This window comes from Rana temporaria, chromosome 2 (assembly GCF_905171775.1).
Source record: "Rana temporaria chromosome 2, aRanTem1.1, whole genome shotgun sequence".
Lineage (NCBI taxonomy): Eukaryota > Metazoa > Chordata > Amphibia > Anura > Ranidae > Rana > Rana temporaria.
In genome coordinates, this window is record NC_053490.1 from 271,044,781 (window position 1) to 271,065,339 (window position 20,559).

Below are 20,559 nucleotides of genomic sequence, written 5' to 3' on the forward strand. Positions count from 1 at the left end.
TCTCTTGTGGGGCTTTGTGGTAAAATATTAGAGCAGCAGCTGCTGACACTGGCAGCAATCCAAGACTGGGAGAGGTGGAGAGAAGAGGAGGAGCAAGTCTGAAACACAAAAAGAATGTGCTCAGAAAACAAAAGGATGCCAGAGTCAGAAGAGAATTCCACCATTCATAGTTTATAAAATATAGGTTTCAGATCGCCCTGTTTTACAGAAATTCCCATGTAGAACCCCAGTCTGATTAAAAGGCAATACACATAAAAACGTGTTAACATGTTCACATTTTCTTTCTGTAGCATGTATGATATATATTTCACAATTGTGAACTTTTTTGGAGAGTTAAAGTAAAAAGTTTTTTGTTTTCATTAAATAAAAAACATGTTATACTTATCTTCTCTGAGCAGTGGTTTTGCACAGAGCAGCCCCAATCCTCCTCTCCTCGGGTCCCCCGCTGGAGCTCCTGGCTCCTTCCCCCTGCCAAATGTCTCCACAGGAAACTACTTGCTGTAGGGGCACCCAAGCAGGCTTTGCTTCCAAACCCCTACTCTGCATGTCCATTCACACATCGAGCCGCTACTCAGCCCGACCCCTCTATCTTCTCATTGGCCAACTGGCTGTGATTGGCTCCAACTGCAGGCTCAGCCAATAAAGGAGGGAGTATGAAAAAGTATCCTGTTCTTTGTATTGCTTCCTTTGTGTGAAATCCCTGGTGTTCCTGTCAATGCCCATGCATTGCTATTAAACACTGACCACACTAAGCAGGAGAAACCACAGTGATCAGTTCTCTAGCTGTGTAGGAAACTCAGCCTGCTCTCCCTCCAATGATCAGACTTGTCCTGACACCCCCCCCCCCCCTCCCGCACAGCCATGTTTTGCCTTTGATTTTTATTTTAAACTGAATGGTTTGCTTTACAAGGTGAAGGTTTACAATCACTTTAAGTAACTAGCACAACTACTGTATTTTTCCATAAGAAGCATTCAACCCCCCCCCCCAAAAAAATGGGGTAAATGTCCCTGCATCTTATGGAGTGAATACAGACCAGGCCACCTCCTTCGTCGCCATGTCACGATAGCAGGCGGCTGTCTCCCGGCTAAGCCTGTCACTCACAGAAGACAGAGCAGCCCCAGAAGCGGAATGGAGTACGGCCGCTCCGGGATGATGGAGCACCTTACCATAAGGCAAAATTTATATTTAAGTGGCTTGGGGGAACAAATCATTGAAATTTGGGGTCCATAGCCAGGAAACTCCCCAGACCTTAACCCCATTGAGAACTTGGTCAATCCTCAAGAGGTGGGTGATGCAAAAAAAAATAAAAAATTCGGACAAACGCCAAGCATTGATTATGCAAGAATGGGCTGCCATCAGTCAAGATACGGTTGATTGACAGCATGCCAGGGCAAATGGCAGAGGTCTTGAAAAAGGGTCACACTGCAAATATTGACTTTGCATAAATGTAATGCATCTGTCAATAAAAGCCTTTGACACTTATGAAATGATTGTAATTATACTTTAGTATACCATAGTAACATCTGACAAAAAGGGTCTAAACATTGGAGCAGCAGAGTTTGTGAAAATTATTGTGTGTCATTCTCAAAACTTTTGGCTACGGCGGTACATAAAAGGGTAAATGCACACCGCTTCAAAGCATATAATTGGACATAATTCTCTGCCCAGGAGTCATAGTTGCGGCATACAGCCTGCTGCAAGGAGCCTTTTAAAAAAATTAAAGGCTGAAATATGTAGCAACTGTAGGTTGATATATATACACACACACACACACACACACACACACACACACACACACACCTGAACTATACTTATGTGCTGCCCTCTGTATGCAAGTACCACCAGGATTAATATATTTTAGCATATAGCTGCTGCATATTCTAGGCAGTCTTTTTTTGTACCTGTAACTCTCAGGCTGAGAATTACTCCCAAATGTACTCTGTACGGCCCCCATTATTTTTTAAACCGTATACTGTAAACTTTAAAATACATTTTTTGCTAAGTGCACTTCCAAAATATGAAGGCCAGGTGAGGTTTGTTTGTTAAAGTTTGAATGACCATCATGTTATAGGTGTTCACAGTTATCGCACAATCTGGAAAAAAAAAAAAAACCTTTACGCCCCCATAACATCCTTTACATAGAGTCCATTGAGGGACACAGAAGTCATTCACCTTCAGGTTATACTGCCCCCTACAGTAGAATAGGGAACTGACCAAAAAAACAAAACAAAAAAAAAACAAACAAACACAGAGTAACCTTTCCCACTACTTGCATGCCTTGCATTTTGGCAGTACGAAAGCATGATCATTAACACAAAAATCCTATTTTATTTTTTGTCCACTGAGGATCACAGGCCCAAACACCATAGAACTGACCTTACAACCAAAACTGGTATAGGATAAGGCTACAACATCTACCTGGTAAAAGTCAGAGAACGTGTTAACAGGAGACCAGGTGGCAGTCTCTCAAATCTGAGAAATAGTTGCTTAACACTACAAAGCCCAAGAAGCCATTAGATTTAGTATGTGCCTTGACAGGGAAGGGTTCAATCCTTGAAACCATAAGCTTAGATAGTAGTCTGTCTGAGCCACCTAGAGATGGTGGAATGAGAAACAAAAGCATCCTTCCGGGGACTTTCTGAAAGAAGCCGTGACTGAGAGAGACTCTTACAGCTTTAACCACTTACAATGTAGAGACATTTCTTGACCCAGTGTCAGATAGAGGGACGGAAGATCAATGCCTTGTTTAAGGCGGAAAGGCAGAATCTACCTTAGGCAAGAACAGAGGTGGGGGCTACAAAGAGGAAAAAAAAGATAAATGCCTTCAATAGGTTTCCAAAGCACAAAGAGAAGCAAATTCAGATCCCAAGGAGTTACAGGGGAACGAACAGGGGTACCCATACTGCTTAATCAAGAAGTGAGAGGCCAGAAACACTTCCATAGTGAAAACAGGGTATTTTAAAAGCGACAAGTCACCTACATAGCGCTATGACTAAACACTAATATAGTGTGAAACGCATCAGCTTCACCGGTGTGCTTTGACTTGTAGTGCCGTTTTGGTTTTTGGATTTTACAATAAAGGCAATTTTTATTCGGCGTGCGCTGTCCAGAAGAATCTGTTTTGTAGTCACCTACATATTTGAAGTAGCTCCCAGCGCTTGGCCCAACTAGCCCACTCACAAAGTGAGTCTGTAGATACAGGGGAAGTGCTGAGGCAATGGCAGCTTTCCTTGACCAGAAAAGCGCTCGGTATTCAACGTTTTACCAGAACAGTCTGGAATGAACCCTATGCAGAACCCAGTGGCCAAATGTCACTTCTAGGCTATACACGCAATGTCCAGTGGGGTCTGGACATGACAGGCTGACAGAGGCTGCAATCAGAAAAAACAGCAATGTAAAGAGGAGTCTTTATTGAAGAAAATAAAAATGTTGAAGCGTTAAAAAAAAATAGGGTAATTTTATTAACCACTTAAGATCTGGACCATTATGCAGGTTAAGGACCTTGCCCCTTTTTGCGATTCGGCACTGCGTCGCTTTAACTGACAATTGGGCGGTCTTGCGACGTGGTTTCCAAACAAAATTTTGTCCTTTTTTCCCCCCAGAAATAGAGCTTTCTTTTGGTGGTATTTGATCACCTCTGCGGTTTTTATTTTTTGCGCTGTAAACAAAATTAGAGCGACAATTTTGAAAAACAAAATCTAAATTTTTTAACTTTTTGCTATAATAAATATCCCCAAAAAATATATAAAAAATCATTTTCCTCAGTTTAGGCCAATACGTAATTCTACCTATTTTTGGTAAAAAAAAAAAAATATCGCAATAAGCGTTTATCGATTAGTTTGCGCTAAATTTATAGCGTTTACAAAATAGGGGATAGTTTGGCATTTTTATTAATATTTTTTTTTTTTTTTTTACTACTAATGGTGGCGATCAGCGATTTTGTTCGTGACTGCGACATTATGGCAGACACATCGGACAATTTTTACACATTTCTGGGACCATTGTAATTTTCACAGCGAACAGGGCTATAAAAATGCACGGATTACTGTGAAAATTACAATCGCAGTTTAGGAGAACCACTAGGGGGCACTGTAGGGATTAAGTGTGACTTCATATGTGTTTCTAACTGTAGGGGGCAGTGTGACGTCAGTGATAGTCTTTCCCTATATCAGGGAACAGACAATCACTGACATTGCCACAATGAAGAACGGGGAAGGTGTGTTTACACACACACACCTCTCCCCGTTCTTCAGCTCCTGTGAACGATCGCGGGACACCGACAGCGATCAGGTCCCGCGGTCACGGAGCTTTGGACCCACGGCTGGGCTCTTAAAGAGGACGTACAGGTACGTTCTTGTGCCCAGCCGTGCCATTTTTCCGTCGTATATTGGCGTGAAGAGGTACTTAAGTGGTAAACCGCTGAAGAAAAAAAAAAAAAAAGCCTCCATCCTCCTACGACACTAGCAAAATCCTGGAGGTGGGGGGGGTTTTTTACACTGGGCGGCCCTTTAGCGGCCAAGAAAGAAAGCACACCAATTGGTTTCTGCCTGTTAATTGAGCCTGCAGGTTTCAGAGAACTATGAAATGGGGAATGTAGATTAATATAGCCTCAGTAAAGGGAATAATTTTTATTTGGGGATTTTAGAATAGGGCCTGCTGGTTAATATTAAAGTATAATCAAAAGGCATAATTTTTTTTTTTTTTTCAGCTTTGGATAGAGTTGAAAGGAATTAGAACACCTGTTAGGTTTTTAGTGCTACCTCTAGGGAAGTCCATCCTCTCTATTTGCCCTGTTTACCGTCATCATTGAAAGTAAAAGAAATTGCCACATTTTGAGTTGTACCCAGAAATGTAAGAGGGGAAATCTTCCAATAGGGACACTAATTCTGGTCACCTGGGGGGGCCCCCAAGGAATGCCATTAATTTGTAGGGATTTCCACTTACTTGCCGTTTTGCTATGGGACAGGACAAATGCAAATCTCCCCAATGGGACACATGATAAAAAAAGAGGCAATACCCATCCATTTTTATTTTATTTTTTAAAGGAAGAAGGTTTCGACTATGCTCCTTATCTACTTTAGCTGAATGGCCATAATGGTCTCAATTTTTGTGTGAATCAATTTCCATTTCACCCAATGTCAAACATTTACCCCCTGCCCTATATTAGTTTAACTTTCCTTTATACTTATTCCATCTCCCCTCCCCCCCCCCCCCCATTTCCACCACATCGTTCATGTTGACCAATCACTGCCCAGATCTGTGCATCCTCTGTCCACCTGAGCAAGTAGTTTGTGCCAACTGCTGTCAGAGCATTAGCAACTTAAGCACAGCCTCCTTACATTTGAAGATGAATGTTGTGGATAGCTGGAATACAATTGCTCCTAGAATGCTGCAAAAAGGAGTTTTTTTGGCCTTCAACGGTGGCTTGCTTTGGGCATGGCAATCTCCACCTGCAACAGTGCCTACCACAGTTTAAAATACAGATACTGATTAAGGCCCCATTCACACCTGAGCATAGTGTTTTCAGGCAGAAAGTCGCGCAATTTTAACGCGATTTATGCCGCGTCTTTGCTGCGATTTTGTACAAGTCAAAAAGGTCGCCAATGTAAAAAAGCAGAAAAATGCCCAAATCTGCCTAAAAAAAAAGTCCCAGAACTTGTTTGAGCTTCAGGCGTTTTGGAGCTTCTGGCTTCAGGCGTTTTGTAGCTTCTGGCTTCAGGCGTTTTGGAGTGGAGATGTGAACCATCTCCATAGAGAATAATTGATTTTTTTTTCCCCTCCAGCGTTTTGTAGCTTCAGGCTTCAAGCTACAAATCTCTCAGGTGTGAATGGGGTCTTAGAGAATTGAATGACTGAACAAACATACTTTTCAAAAATCTGTTCTTCACCCATTTATTCTGTTTCTTGGCATATTTTTGAGTTCTCTGCTTCAGAGATTCGATTCCTGAAAAATAAAAGTAATGTTGGATACGCTCATATCAAAGTTTATTACACTTTGTGCCCTTAGTAAGAGGACAATGAAATACATAAGGACTGTGAAAGAAAATGTACTGCTCACCTCTTTGTAGAAGAACCTCTTTCTGTTTTGGGTTACTGTTATCCATAGTCACCAAATATTCATGGAATTCCTTGAACCCAATTGACTGGAAAATACCATGTTGGTAATCTTGACTTAGGAAAAAGATGGGTATTAAACAAAAGACAGTGCAGTAGATACAGTAAAATCATAGCAACCAACCAAAATAAAAACAAATTTGTGAATCTGCCTTTATAACATTTTGAAAAAATTATTTTGATTGGCCACTGCTCTAATTGGTTGTATTACTAAAGGTCAAAAGGATGTTCTCAAACTAATACCTGCTCGGCTTTTGCGCCTATATGATCTTAAATATTTCTAGGATTTGTAAGGAAAAAAAAAAAAAAAACACATAATCAAGCACGTATCAATTTCAAGTGCTGTGCCACACCTACTCGGATTGTGCAACAAGCTGTGTATTGTAGCGCTCATGAAAGTCTTGTAGCTCCTTTATCAGTCCCATCTGCAACATCTCATCAACCCTGGCATTCAGCCTGGTATTAAGCACTGCAACAAAAAAAATGTGACAAACCATTTACATTAGTTCCTGAAAAGTACACCAAAACGGTAGTCTTAGGAAGTTTAGAAAGACAGATTTACCTTCCTGATCTGAATGTAGCCACAGGATGCAAGGCTTTGGATACCTTAAGGACCCACCAAGGGGGCCTCCTCCATCTTCCTGTTGCCGTCTAAGGTGCTCGGTATGGGGAAAGCCAGACTCCTCAAACACCTGCAGGCTCCTGCGTGGCAGACACACTGTCACTCGTTCATCATCAGGCACTGTTTGTAAGGCAGGCCAATGCTCTTTACCCCCTACTAACAGATCTCAGCATCAATTGAGATGAGCTGCAGAAATCTTCCAGCAGCCCTAGAAAAGGGAGAAGTACAAGTACACACTACAAAGATGTCTTAAATAGGTTACAGACAAGTCAGCTCTTGCGAGAAAGATTGTTACCAGACTTGCTTTTCCACTCTTCCTCCACAATGAGCACACTGGTTAAGATTACACAAAGAAAGCAGCTCATTTGTACACCATTAGATTTGGAGATACAATTAAAGCCTTTGGAAAAGCCTTTGTATATGCAATGTGATCAGGCTTTAATGAAGATGAATGGACTTGATGTTCAGAATATGCACTGTCCCCTTATTTTCTTAATTCACATACAAAAGTACCTAAGTCCTAAAAGATATTTACCCAATTTGGTGCAGATATTTTGGTTTCCTTTAGATAATATTTGGAATTCAAGCTAACATATCTATAGATAAAGCTAAACCCATCTCTACAACTGCTCAAATGAATAATTCCCGTCCTCAGAAGTCCTTTTTGATCTCATCATTGCCAAATGAATGATACAAGTCTGCATAGATTTGAATGGAAGTATAATTCTGAACACAGTATATTTATTATTATGTCAAGGTCCTGTACCATGCCGATTCAGTTGTACAGGGGTTTGTTTCTACATCGTCTTATATTATTAAAAAAAAAAATTGTAAATAGTGTTTTTTCACAGAGCAGCTCCGATCCTCTTCTTTTTGGGTCCCCCATCTGCGATCCTGGCTCCTCCCTCCTTCCGGGTACCCTCAATAGCAAGCCTCCTGCTCCTGAGCTACTCACTGGCTGTGATTTACAGCAGCAGGATCCAATGATTCCTGCTGCCGTGTGAGCCAATGAGGAGAGAGACCCTGGAGTCGCTGCTTTCATGCACACCGCTGGATCGAGGTGGGGCTTAAGTTTGGGGGGGGGGGGGGGCTGCACCCATAAGTTTTTACCTTAATGCAGAGAATGCATTACAGGTAAAATAAAAACTTGAGCCTTTAGAACCACTTTCAAATAGGCATTTTCAAATGAAAATCAGTTGTAAAATTATAACCTATGGAAACACACAGCTAGGGAAATAAAGAAATTGTGGAGGTTTAAGATGTACTCTTCAATACTATACAATGCCTGTGTTTTTCCGATCAAAATTTGTCTTAATCCACAATGAAACTAATAAATGTGCAGACTGGCAAAGTCAAACCAAAAAAATCTGAAATCGAAGATCCAATTTCAGAAACTAAAATTGTGTTGCCATTGGATACTCTGCTTTCCATATCAACAATGCCATCTGCACTGGTTCACCAAATATACCCAGTTAAATAAATAATTTTTACTTCAGATGCCAACACAGCAGATTAGAACATGTCATAACAACTCGCATAGCTTTGTAGGAAGCATCTCCTTCCAACCCAGCTGGTCAAGTCAGTGCCAGGGCAACAAAAAATAACTCCTCTTCTGTTCCAGCATGATGCCGTTTCCCAGTGATTTCCGGGCATTTAAAGATTTGTACTTTGCTAGGTCACTTTGAGAAAGGTAAACTGCATAACACGAATGTTATACTTCATAAAAGGCACTGTTGACCTAATCATTACTCATTAAAGCTCCATTTTCTATCATGCAATTCATGCTTTGAGGGTTTCCCATGATGAAAGCAAAGGGAACAGTTATACCCCTGTCACTACACTATAAAAACGACAATCTACTGTACTGTCATTTTACATCAAGCGAACACCATTCAGATCAAGGCTTGAAGTATTTATTTTGTATGCTCACCTTGAAATTTTCCTTTTATCATGTGGATGCAGTTTTGCTGCCATCTCAGGATCCACCTCCTTCAGTCGTGCGTAGAGCTCAAAGCTATCTAGTTTCTCCAGTTCTGACTTCCTGTCACTTACAGGTTGAAATGCATCACCTTTGTTATTTGTTTTTACTGCAGATGGGGATCCCTGTAAATAGAATGCATGCAACGTCACATATACAAACAAAAAAATATTCCTCTAAATCAGAAATGTCTGCAACGCTGAAATTGAGACTAAATCTGGCGTTTGAAAATAAAATAAATGTTTCAGCTTAGTAGGAACAAGGCTATTCAAATGCATCATTATAAAAACATTTAAAATTAACCCCAAACAAAAACCCATCCATCAGTCTGCAAAATAAGCTCAATAACCAGCTACTGGAAGAATTCATATGAATTCCATGCTAGAATGACCCAAGTCACTAATTACTGACTGAAAATGTTCCACAATCATAACATATCAAAAACTACAGGGAGAAGTGCTATATTCATGACAGCGATGTCACAATACTACATAGAATATGTCTGTGTGGGATAGACTGCATAATAGCAGGATGGGGTCTTCCAGGTAGCTTAATCAGACAGCATCCGATGCAGTTTGACTGGTGGAGCAGCAGACTCCACTGTAGCGCCATCAACTCTATCAGGAATTGTGGATTACCAATCCGCCCCTTGGCACATGCATGCGCAAATTCACCTACCCTGCCAACATAATAGAACAGCTGGAGGAATTTTTTTATTTGGTATATTGGCCAGCATGAGGGTTGGGCCAAATACCTACTGTTACTGAAGGCACCGCCCTCACACAGGGAGTAACCATGCAGGATAATGTTATACATTATATTGGCAAGTGACTACTATAACCCACAACAGACAACATTTTGTAACATAGGTATCCATTCAGATAAATTCATAAGATGCTGATGCATAAAAGAAATCACATGAATATAGATACTGAGGATTAAGGTCATGCTTATTGCTGTCAATACTTTGTGGCCATAATAATTATTTTGTTATTTAATGTACCAAAAACAAACTTTCACAGTAGACAGATTATTATATGTGTCTATGTAAATCGATACTTTTCTGAAAATACGGCAACATACGCTGAAAGCTATTACTGTCCATTAAGAAGGAGCTCAGGCGTGTTGGCAAACTGCACGTGCAGAGCCCGCCAGGAGGTTGGCACTGCACAGCGAGACTTTTTCCTGATCCGCGGGTGCAGAGATCGAGGAATATCTCACTGTCTGATTAGCATTGTGCAGTGCTGACTTCCTGGTGGACTCTGCACGTGCGGGTTGTGAACACGTCTGAGCTCATCCTTACTATCCATACAAATACACAGTTACATATTTTGCCTATCATTGATAATACTAGTTGATTGATAATATCATTTTTAACATTATGTTTCAAGTTAATCCCTTTGTAAGAGGAGGGTTATGCCATCAATTGGGTATTTTATCTGCCCCTCAGTTCTACTACTTGAGGTCTGTTCGACTGAATGGAGCCATACTGGCCACTATACCCAATACATCACTTCCTCCAGCTGTTTTATTATTTCAGTGGATGACACTGATTACATATGTGCCAAGGAACTTTCATGCTGATAACAGAGGAAGCAGCAGACCGAGATTACACTTAGTGCTTTTAATTGAGACAAGCACACACTATAGAGATATGCTTTGTAAACCTCAGACATGAAATGTGAACACTTTAAAGCCCCATTACAGATCGCTGCTCCATTCACAAAGCGGTTGATATTGTGGTACATGTGGCATCTGCTGCTCCACCAGCCAAACTGCAAAAAAATGTATGTCTGAGGTTTACAAAGCATATCTCTATAGTGGGTGCTAGGGTTGTCCCGATACCGATACTAGTATCGGTATCGATTCCGAGTATTTGCGGGAGTACTTGTACTCCCGCAAATACCCCCGATACCGAAATAGAATACTTGCGCCCCCCCGCCGCCGCTACGCTGCATCCCCTTGGTTAATACGGGCGGGGAACATTACAGCTTTCATTTGAATAGCTGTAGTGTTTCCTGCCGCGCATAGACACTCCCCCTTGCTCGGGTGAACTGTCCAATCCCGAGCAAGGCGGAGTGTCTATACGTGGCGCGAAAGACTACAGCTATTCAAATGAAAGCTGTAATGTTCCCCGCCCGTATTAACCAATCGGCGGCGCGGCAGTGGGGATGCATATATGGGGGGGGGGGGGGACATGGCTGCATATGTGGGGGGGGGGGGACATGGCTGCATATGTGGGGGGGGACATGGCTGCATATGTGGGGGGGGGGGACATGGCTGCATATGTGGGGGGGGGGGGGACATGGCTGCATATGTGGGGGGGGGGGGGACATGGCTGCATATGTGGGGGGGGGGGGGGACATGGCTGCATATGTGGGGGGGACACATTTAAAAAAAAGTATCGGTATTCGGTATCGGCGAGTACTTGAAAAAAAGTATCGGTACTTGTACTCAGTCCTAAAAAAGTGGTATCAGGACAACCCTAGTGTGTGCTTGTCTCAATTAAGAGCACCAAATGTAATCTTGGTCTGCCGCTTCTTTCCTCTGTTATTAGCATGAATAACTTCTGACAAGTTTTCCCAACACCAAAAGAAAAGAGGTGACAGGGGAGGGATCTCCAACTGATTGACAGCCTCGGCTCTGTTCTTGTGTTCTGTGTGAAAGGACCTCTTCCCTCTCCTCACTGAGCTCTGCAGAGTGTAACGTCAGCTCTCCACCCCCTTGAGGACTACAGCATATCATATGTATTATTTTGATACCGGTGTCATGCATATTGCACTTTTCCCTGTAGTCCGTCATATTATTTAAAGGTACTTAAAAAAGAGCTTTACATATACATTGTACATTCACGTCGGTCCCTACCCTCAAGGAGCTTACAATCTAAGGTCCCTAAACTCGCATTGATATACTAGGGCCACTTTAGACAGAAGCCAATTGTACTACCAGTATGTCTTTGGAGGGTGGGAGGAAACCAGAGTACCCGGAGGAAACCCACGCAGGCACAGGGAGAACACGCAAACTCCAAGCAGGTAGTGTCATGGTTGGGATTCGAACCAGCGACCCTTTTTTACTGCTAGGCGAGAGTGCTACCCACTACATCACTGTTCAGCATTAACAAATAGTGGGTTTTTGAGCTTATTTGCAGACTAATGGATGGATTTTGGATTGAGATTGGTTTAAAGGTTTCTAATTATGCGTTTGTGTGCTACTTGGATAGTCATGTGCCCCTTGGGACAGTGTAATACAGCGAATCATATTAGTCATAGCTAGAGTATTTGGTCTCATTTTCAGCACAAGAGATTGTTGGATCAGAAGGATATTTTTAGAGTTGTAGTACTTTCATACTGGCAGTAAAGTTTTAGCGGCGCTCTACCGCTGTTTTAGCAGCGCTTTTTGGCCACTAGTGGGGTGCTTTTAACCCCCGCTAGAGGCCAAAAAAAGTCTTAAGAGCCCTGTTGTGGTGCTGCCTAAGCATTTTGCAGGCGCTTTGGCAGCACTAGGGCTTTCACACTGGGGAGGCATGAAAGGCGCTTTACAGGTGCTATTTTTAGCGCTGAAATGCACCCCAGTGTGGAAGTACCCTTAAATATGTACAATTCATCCTTGTTTTTATTATATATACCTACACAAAAGCGTATAATAAGGCTTAACAGTAGGTACAGTGCATAGCTCCTAAACGTGCACCATTTAGGAGATATTTATTTTAGCAGCTCCGGTGATGTCACCGGTGCATGCACACTGCACTCTTAAATGGACAGCATGCTGTCCATAGAGAGCCGTGCCATGGCCTCATGGAAGCTCGGTCAAACAGCGGCTTCCCGTGAACCTGGAAAGACGATTGTGTGAAGAAGGAAGCCCTGTCAGCAGTGACAGTGTGCCGCTGGAGGGCTTCGTTTTCAGGTAAGCCTTTCATAACGTGATAGTATGTGATGCATACTAGCACACTAACATTTGCAGGGAGAAGATTTTTTATTTTTGCAGTTTGCTACCACTTTAATGATAAGAAAAATTATAACTGGGGATGTTTCACACAGCATTTAATATGGTTTTAGCAATCATTTCCTATATTGGGCTGACCTAGAATTTAATTGGTTGCACTCTCCCTTTTCCTGGTTTCAATAAAGGAAGCCTAAAGTGTCAAAAGCAGGTACTCACCACATCAACTAAGACTTTCCACAGCAGTGACTCTATGTAATAGTTTGTTCCTCCCACAACAATTGGGATTTTGTCTCTGGAAAATATATCTGCAATGTTTGCATGGAATTAAGGAGTTTAGTTGCTAGTAATGAATACACAATTATTTACAATTCGTTCTACCTTAAAGTGGAATACAAGGCTAAAGCTGCGTACACACAACAGTTTTTTTTCGTGCAATCCAGCAGCTTGCACAACAAAAAAAAAAAACCTGACAGTTCCAGTCGGTGCGGCTGTGAGGTTAGTTAAGCGATCTCCCCCCACCAGCGCTGATCAGGAGACGGTCGGCTGCTGGTTTTCCAGCATGTCCATCCGACAGCCCAACATAAACACGGGACAAATGTCATACTTTTTTTTTAACCGCCCGTTGTCTCCCGAGTCCCGACATTCAGCCCGTGTACTGGGCTCAATACTAACTTAGTCTTAGAAATGTTCCATCCCCTACCACCTATCCTGCATACCGAGTATAAAAAAAATGAAATAAAAAAAAGGAAGAAGAAGAAGATCTGTGTGCTTACCCATTTTTTTTACCTGTAGCTCTTACTCGCCTGTGTTACTGAGCAACTACTGTAAGGGAGAGGAGGGTGCATCCACATTGGCTGGACCATGGGAGCCTATGATCGATATCATGGCTCTGGGAATTCAGTTACTGTCAAGCACTCCCTTACACATGGGAGCTGGAGCTGCTGAATCGTGCGACTGGACACTTTTTATATATATATATATATATATATATATATATATATATATATATATATATATATATATATATATATATATATATATATATATATATATTATCATAGATTTTCTATGTATGTACACACATCTTTGTGCAATTTTCATGCATAGCATTTAGGGTGGGGGTGAACCGAGTGCATCGTGCATCGAAAATAAAGGATGCACTAGGCCGAACACAGAAAATTACAGTTTTAAAAATATTTTTATATCAACTTTTTAATTAACATCATTAATTAATTATGGTTGCCACCTTTAGTGCAAGAAAGGTCGAGAAAAATGCAGTCTGCAGTCTCTGATCATCTCTTGTATCGTGTCCTCAGTTTCTTGCTTAAACTTAAAAACACACTGCTAGTAGTATTAGCAACATTTTCATTCGGTACACCTCTAGCAGACACTATACAGGAGATGGTCAGAGACTGCAGACATGATACAGGAGATCAATGCAGCCTCTCCAGTGCCCGTCGTATGCAGCCTACCAGTGCCCAGCAGCCCCACCAGTGCCTGTCATATGCAGCCTGCCAGTGTCCATCATATGCAGCCTCACCAGTGCCCATCATATGCAGCCTGCCAGTGCCCAGCAGTCTCACTAGTGTCCATTATTTTCAGCCTGTCAGTGCCCAGCATATGCAGCCCGCCAGTGCCCATCATATGCAGCCCGCCAGTGTCCAGCATATGCAGCCTCACCAGTGCCCAGCATATGCAGCCTCACCAGTGCCCAGCATATGCAGCCTCACCAGTGCCCAGCATATGCAGCCTCACCAGTGCCCAGCATATGCAGCCTCACCAGTGCCCAGCATATGCAGCCTCACCAGTGCCCAGCATATGCAGCCTCACCAGTGCCCAGCATATGCAGCCTCACCAGTGCCCAGCATATGCAGCCTCACCAGTGCCCAGCATATGCAGCCTCACCAGTGCCCAGCATATGCAGCCTCACCAGTGCCCAGCATATGCAGCCTCACCAGTGCCCAGCATATGCAGCCTCCTGTAATCACTTCACGGTGATTCAATGTCCCACCATTGGATCAGTGTGCCGTCTATCACAGACACCGTTACTGCGACCTGGGCAATTCAGCTCCGTGAAACATGGAGATCGCGGCGAGGGAAGGGATGAGGAGGGAGTGGAGTACTGGGCGTGCCAGGAAGACACTCCCTCTTTCGATATCGGGAGTTTTTTTTCTTCGGCCGAATGAGAATTTTTTTTTTTTTTTTTAAATAAACAGTTTTCGCTCGACAATTTTCAGCTCCCGAAATTTCAGTGCACCTCTAAATTTAGAGCATCCTATTCATTTCAATAGGCTGCCAAACATACAAAAATGACACAAAAAAAGTGCAGGACCCTTTTTAAACCACAATGCACCAAAACGCATGGTACTTTACTATGCATTTTGGTGTGTGTGAGCGTGCGCATTAGCAAGGTGCTTTGGGGTGCCATTAACAATTTAAGTCACTGCTGGACCCCTAAAAAAGGGATGCACATTTTTGTGCATTTCAGGAACATGCATAGTTTTGTATGCATTCTCACAACACACAAATGTGAACCTAGCTTACATGTATTTTTTAAATGCAATGGTATTTAGCAGAACCTGACTTGATATCAGCCATCTGCAATCTCCTACACATCAGTACTACATCAGATAAGCAGGGGAAAATGAAGTACCATTAACCAATCACGTGAACATGTTGACAGGAAGAGAGAACAGGGTAAGCAGAATAAGGACCCCATCAGTGGTCATTTGATTCTTAAAATAGATCTGTCTCTACCCAAAATTGTTTAACTTAATTTGTCTAATCTGGGAGTTTTGGAGCCCTGGAACCACAGGACGCAGAGCACCACCATGCATCCAACATACCTGGAAGTGTCTTGAAAGTTGAAAAAACAAAGTTACTTACTGGTAACGTTCTTTCCCGTAGTCTTTCAGGACAGCCACCTGAGAGACCTTGGCTCCTCCCCTCTGTTGGAAACACCGCGCCAGCCCATAAATTTCCTCCTCCCCTGCTGGTCCTCAGTTCTTTTAGAGCACCTCCAGTTGCTGGGGAGACACAAGAAAACATGATACACATCTTAACCATATCACAATTCCTGTAAGGAAATCTTATACATACCTTTGGGTGGGTTACCCGGCTGTCCTGAAAGACTACGGGAAAGAACGTTACCAGTAAGTAACTTCGTTTTTCCCCTAATCGTCTTTCAGGACAGCCACCTGAGAGGATAACCGAGCACTTACCCTAGGGCGGGACCACAGCTTGTAAGACCTTACGTCCAAAGGTCTGATCCTTAGCTGACCAAAGATCCACCCTATAGTGTCTTACGAAGGTGGCAAAACTGGACCATGTCGCCGCTTTACAGATCTGCTCCGGCGTTGCTCCAGCTCTCTGCCTGTGAGGCTGCCATAGACCTTGTGGAGTGCGCTTTGATACCCTCTGGGATCGGTATGCCTCCTAAACTGTAAGCTTGTTCAATGGCTTCTTTTAACCATCTAGCTATAGTGCGCCTGGTAGCTCTATGTCCTTTTCTAGCTCCAGAATGCAAAATAAAGAGTCCGTTTTCCTTAAAGTTTTAGTCACTTCTAAATAATGCAAGACGCATCTCCTGATGTCTAAGCTATGGAATTTCACTTCCTGTTCTCTAGAAGGGTTCGGACAAAATGAAGGTAATATAATTTCTTGTTCTGTATGGAACCTTGAGATTACTTTAGGCAGGAATCCCGGATCCAACTTAAAAATTATACGATCTGCGAAGATCTGAAAAAAGGGGGGTCTGATCGATAGGGCCTCTAACTCACAGACCCGTCTTGCAGTGGTGATTGCCACCAAAAAGACTGCTTTTAGTGTCAGCGTCTTTAGATTGCAATCCTCCAAAGGCTCAAAAGGTTTGGATGTCAAAGCTTGTAGTACCAATGACAGGTCCCATTTCGGGAAGACCGAGGTCTGAATAGGTCTCTGCCGGCTCAAGGATCTGAAGAATCTGACTATCCATGGGTCAGATGCTAGCCTTTCCTCTAGGAACACTGACAGTGCGGATACTTGACCTTTTAGCGTACTAAGGCTTAGTCCTTTTTCTACTCCCTTTTGTAAAAACTCTAGGACGGCCACTGAACTCTGTGTATTAAAGGAGTTTTCTGTGCACCATTTGCCAAAGCACTTCCATACCTTTTCATAAATTTTGCGTGTCTCTATCTTTCTACTTTTCAGTAGAGTCGCAATTAAGTGGTTTGAGAAACCTTTTGCTTTCAGCAGCTGCTCCTCAGAAACCACGCGGCCAAGTTCCACTTTTCCACTTGGGGGCAGTATACTGGGCCTTGGGAGAGTAGGTCCTCCTGGACTGGCAACAACCAGGGGGGTTCTATAGCTAGCTCTTTCAGTATAGAGAACCACGGTCTCCTGGGCCAGTGAGGTGCTATGAGAATCAGGTTGGTGTTCTCTGCATGCAGTTTCCGTAACACTTGTGGAATTAATACTGGTGGAGGAAAGGCATAACATGTCCTGAAAGTCCACCCTTGTGCTAAAGCATCCACTCCTATTGCTCCGTCCTCTCTGTTTAGTGAGAAGAAGGTCTTGACCTTTTTGTTCTTCTTGGATGCGAATAAATCCACGAGGTGTTCCCCATTTTAGTGTGATCTGCCTGAACACTTCCTGATTTAGTTCCCAGTCGCTTTCCTTCAGCCGATTTCTGCTGAGGAAATCCGCTACTGTGTTTAAATCCCCTTTTAGGTGGATTGCTGATAGCGAGAGAATGTTCCTTTCTCCCCATGTCAGGATTTCTTTCGCTAATGCCCACAGGGTTCCGCTCCTTGTTCCACCCTGCTTGTTTACATAGGCAATAACTGAAGCGTTGTCGGATCTTATTTGAACATGATGTCCCTTCAGTTGTCCCAGGAAGAATTGAAGTGCAAGCCCCACTGCCTTCAATTCTTTCCAATTGGAGGATCTCCTCCTCTCTTCCCCTTTCCAAATCCCTTGGGTTACTTGGGAGCCCAGATGTGCTCCCCATCCTATCCCACTTGCGTCCGTGGTAAGGATTTGGGAAATGGGAAGTGTCCACAGCCGACCCATGGTCATGTTTTCCACCGTCCTCCACCACCAAAGGGTTCTTTTTACCTGTGTCGGTATTCGAACCTGGGTGTCTAAGGACTCCTGCCTGTGGTCCCAAACCTCTAGAAGGAACATTTGCAGTGGTCGGAAATGTAAGGCTGCCCATTGAACAGCTGGGATTGCTGATGTTAGCAACCCCAGTGTTGACATGATCTGTCTGATGGTACATGGTGAATTCACCTGAATTGCCTTTGTTTCTTTTTGGATTTTTTCTATTTTCTCTTTGGGTAGAAAAATCCTTTGCTGCACAGAGTCTATCACGTACCCCAAGTATGTAATCTGTTGTGTGGGTTTTAGATTTGACTTTTCCACATTTATTAACCACCCTAGATCTTTCAAAAAGATCTGTGTGGCCTCGAGGTTCTTTTGCAACCTCTCTGGGGTTTCTGCGAACAGCAGCAGATCGTCCAGATATGCAATGATGGAAATGCCTTGGACTCGCAAGGGTGCCAGGGCTTCCGCCAGAATCTTGGTGAAGATTCTGGGTGAGGAAGAGAGGCCGAAGGGTAAGGCCTGGAATTGTAAATGTAAGGTTCTGTTTCCCGTCTCTATCGCCAATCTCAGGAACCGTTGGTGGTCCTTGTGTATTGGGACGTGTAAGTAGGCGTCCTTTAGATCTAAGGAGACCAGGAAACAGTTTGGAGGTAGTAGGGCTTTCACTGAGTAAATTGAGTCCATTCTGAACCTCTTGTAGGTTATGGACAGGTTCAGGGGTTTTAGGTTTAAGATTGGTCTGACCTTCCCCGTGGGTTTTTGTACTCCAAAAATGTGGGAGTAGAACCCGAGTCCCCTTTCTTTTTTGGGGACCTCCACTACTACCTCTTGTTTCTTGAGATCCTCCAGGGCTCTCAATAACCCTTCGGCCTTTCTTCTGTCCTTCGGAAGTTTTGTTAAATAAAACTTTCTTGGGGGTGTTCTGGAGAATTCCAGATGATAACCTTCCTTTATGATCCTCAATATGAATCGATTGGAAGTCACCTTTTCCCACTGAGGGAGGAAGTCCCCCAGTCTTCCTCCCACTGTGAGCAATCTGTCATTTTTTATGATAGGCTTGTTCAGGAGCACGAAAAATAGCTCCTGCTTTGCCTTTCCCCTTCTGGGCCCAGGGTCTTTTTTGATTGTCTACCTTGGGTGTGAAGCGGGGGCCTTTTGGTACCCAATTAAATTTGTTCTGTCTCTTTTTGGTCTGCTGTGGCTGACTCCAGGGTGCTTTTTTCTTATCCGCTGTACGGTCCAGCACTTTTTCTAATCCCGGCCCAAATAGCAAGTCCCCTGTAAATGGGATGCCGCATAATTTGGTTTTAAAAGCGCAGTCCCCCTGCCACGTCTTTAACCATAAGGCCCTCCTGGTTGAGTTAGCTAATGCAGACGATCTAGCTGCCATCCGTACCAGTTCAGCTGAGGCGTCTGCAATATAAGCTATGCCTCTCAACAATGTGGGAAATGAGGCTAGGATTTGGTCTTTTGCCGTCTCCTCCTCAATGTGCTCCTGAATCTGGTTCAGCCAAAATTCCATGTTCCTGGCTACCACCGTGACTGCCATTGCTGGTTTCAAACTACCCAGCGTGGAGTCCCAGGACTTTTTTAGTAATGAATCCATTTTCTTATCCATAGGTTCGGATAGAATGCCCATGTCCTCAAAAGCTAGGTCTGTGTGCCTTGAAACTTGAGAAAAGGCAGCATCCAGCTTTGGTGTCTTATTCCAAATTGAGGATGGGTCATCCGAAAATGGGAATCGTCTTTTCAAAGCTTTGGAAAAGAATGGTTTCCTTTCTGGTTCCTGCCATTCTTTTTTAATTGCTTCGATCAAGACATCATGGACTGGAAAATTTTTACTTTCCTGGTCGCCTAAACCCTCATACATTTGGTCATGCAATGATAATGGTTTTTTCTCTGTTTGAATACCCAGAGTGGCATAAATAGCTTCCAATAAGTGATCTACATCCTCCAAAGAGAGTTTGTAGCGGGAGGGCTTCCTGGAATCACCTTCCCGAGCCTCCTCCTCTGATTCCTGTGAACCGGACACTGCGCTGTCAGGTTCCTCTTCTAGCTCCTCACTAGGAACTCTTGAAGGGCCTGCACTAGTGGAAGGTCTTACTCCCGGGACTAACGTTGTTGCCTGTACAGGAGGAGCTGACTGAAGCTGCGGGATCTGGAAGTTTTCAAAAAATGTTTTGAATGACCCAAAGGTGTTAGAAAGTTCTTTAACTGATGATGCCAAATCACTTTGTTCCGCAGTGTGCTCCTGTACTAACTTATCAATACAGTCGCTACAAATAGCCTTTTTCCATGACTCCCTAAGTGTGACTTTACAGGATGGACATCTTTTCTTTGTACTGTGGGTATTCTTGTCTTTGTCAGTTTTCTGAAAGACACAAGTGAAAATATATACCCCATGATTAGTACCGTAGCCTTCCCCCTGCTACACAGCAGGTGCGCAGTGTCTTCATATGGGCTTACCACACTAGGGGCCCTATGAATCACCCTCTGACACTGAGGGGTTAACCCATCTCCCCCTCCCTATTACCCTGGGGGGTGTAGAGGGATGGTGAGCTATTTCTTAGGAGAGGGGAAATCCACCCTAGGTTCCCCTTACCTTGCTGTGGCTGGAGCTGGTCTCTGCTGGAGCAACATCTTTCCCTTCTGCTTCCGACATGTCTGTGTCACCAGCGCCGCGTGTGCTGTCTCTACAGTGTCTATGCAGCTCCCTCCAGCCATTGCCTGGCTCCGTTTTTGAGTTTCGCGCCCGGAACCGGAAGTCGCGAACCGGGAAGTACCCGCCCCCCGTGCCTGAATGACGTCACCCGCCATCGG

At 43.5% G+C, this 20,559-nt stretch overlaps 1 protein-coding gene across 1 annotated transcript in view; it reads right to left on the reverse strand.

Moving 5' to 3' along the window:
* The window catches only part of TRIT1 (tRNA isopentenyltransferase 1), a 30,960-nt gene that overhangs the window by 3,503 nt on the left and 6,898 nt on the right, over positions 1 to 20,559 (reverse strand). The window contains exons 3-8 of the mRNA XM_040336970.1: positions 12,874 to 12,969; positions 8,668 to 8,840; positions 6,678 to 6,817; positions 6,473 to 6,584; positions 6,060 to 6,172; positions 5,868 to 5,945 (exon numbers count right to left, since the gene is read on the reverse strand). Of these exons, the coding sequence (XP_040192904.1) occupies positions 5,868 to 5,945; positions 6,060 to 6,172; positions 6,473 to 6,584; positions 6,678 to 6,817; positions 8,668 to 8,840; positions 12,874 to 12,969 (712 nt within the window). The remainder of the gene's footprint in view (positions 1 to 5,867; positions 5,946 to 6,059; positions 6,173 to 6,472; positions 6,585 to 6,677; positions 6,818 to 8,667; positions 8,841 to 12,873; positions 12,970 to 20,559) is intronic.